Raw genomic sequence first — 996 nt, forward strand, 5'->3', positions numbered from 1 at the left:
GTCCACAAGTTACAATTACCTCGATTGAGAGATAAGTTGATGATACATGTAATCACCACTACGTATATGATGATGATCTGAGAGAAAAAAACGGTTTCCGATTTGGCCACACGTTTACCAAACAATGTCCAGGTATCACCTGAATGACTTCTTGACAAAGGTTGTGTCTCTACAATTTCTTCCATGAAAATGAAAAGTCAAACATGTGTTGAGGCCTTTTATACTGTCTGATATCGAACAACGTCTGCTTCTGGAATCCACGAATTGTACTTCTTAGGCCAGTGAAACCATTGCACCAACACTTCTTTCTGTTTGTTACGAGTTCTCTTTTTTATGATATCTTGGATATGGTACAGTTGATCAGGATTCTCAGTCACCTTTTGAAGTTCAGCTGCATAGAATGTCCCTTCAATGGGATCGCCACCCCAGTCCTTTAATTTGTACAAGTAATGGCTTTGAGACCAGTATCTCCTTTCAATGATAAATATTTCACCAGACCATTGTTCTTGGTATTCCCGGTCAAATGTACCGCGAAGATGACTGACTCTTACTTTGTCACCCACGCTAAAGGTAAACTTTGTCTTTTTGTGGATTATCTTTTTAGGTTTGATCAGGTACTGAGACAGGCGGACCTCTTCTTCATTCGTTTGGTTGACACTGGCTGGTGTTTGACCTAACATTCGATGTTTGGTATGGTTATAACTATAGATGACCTTCTCTAGGACATCCACGTACTTGTAAGTAAAGTTTTTTAACATGTAGCGATAGAGACGCATTTTGATGGTCTTAATGACCCGTTCGGCATAACTTGCTTTGGTTTCATTTAGAGCAAACAGCTGCGTTATGCCATATGATTTCAGCAATGCTTTGACCTTATGGTTCTTGTATTCTTGGTGGGGAAAGTTTTCCCCTTGTCACTGTCAAATTTCCTTATGTGAATAGCAGTGTCCCCTTTCCATAACTTGGCCACCACGTAGACGTTAGTTCCAAGTTCTA

General features: G+C 40.1%; 1 protein-coding gene across 1 annotated transcript; it reads right to left on the reverse strand.

Moving 5' to 3' along the window:
- Positions 1 to 218: 218 nt before the first annotated feature.
- On the reverse strand, positions 219 to 776 carry LOC121373099. Its single transcript, XM_041499547.1, has one exon. It carries the CDS (start codon positions 774 to 776, stop codon positions 219 to 221), a length of 558 nt encoding a protein of 185 aa, XP_041355481.1.
- Positions 777 to 996: the final 220 nt, after the last annotated feature.

This window comes from Gigantopelta aegis, chromosome 5 (assembly GCF_016097555.1).
Source record: "Gigantopelta aegis isolate Gae_Host chromosome 5, Gae_host_genome, whole genome shotgun sequence".
Taxonomy (NCBI): Eukaryota; Metazoa; Mollusca; class Gastropoda; order Neomphalida; family Peltospiridae; genus Gigantopelta; species Gigantopelta aegis.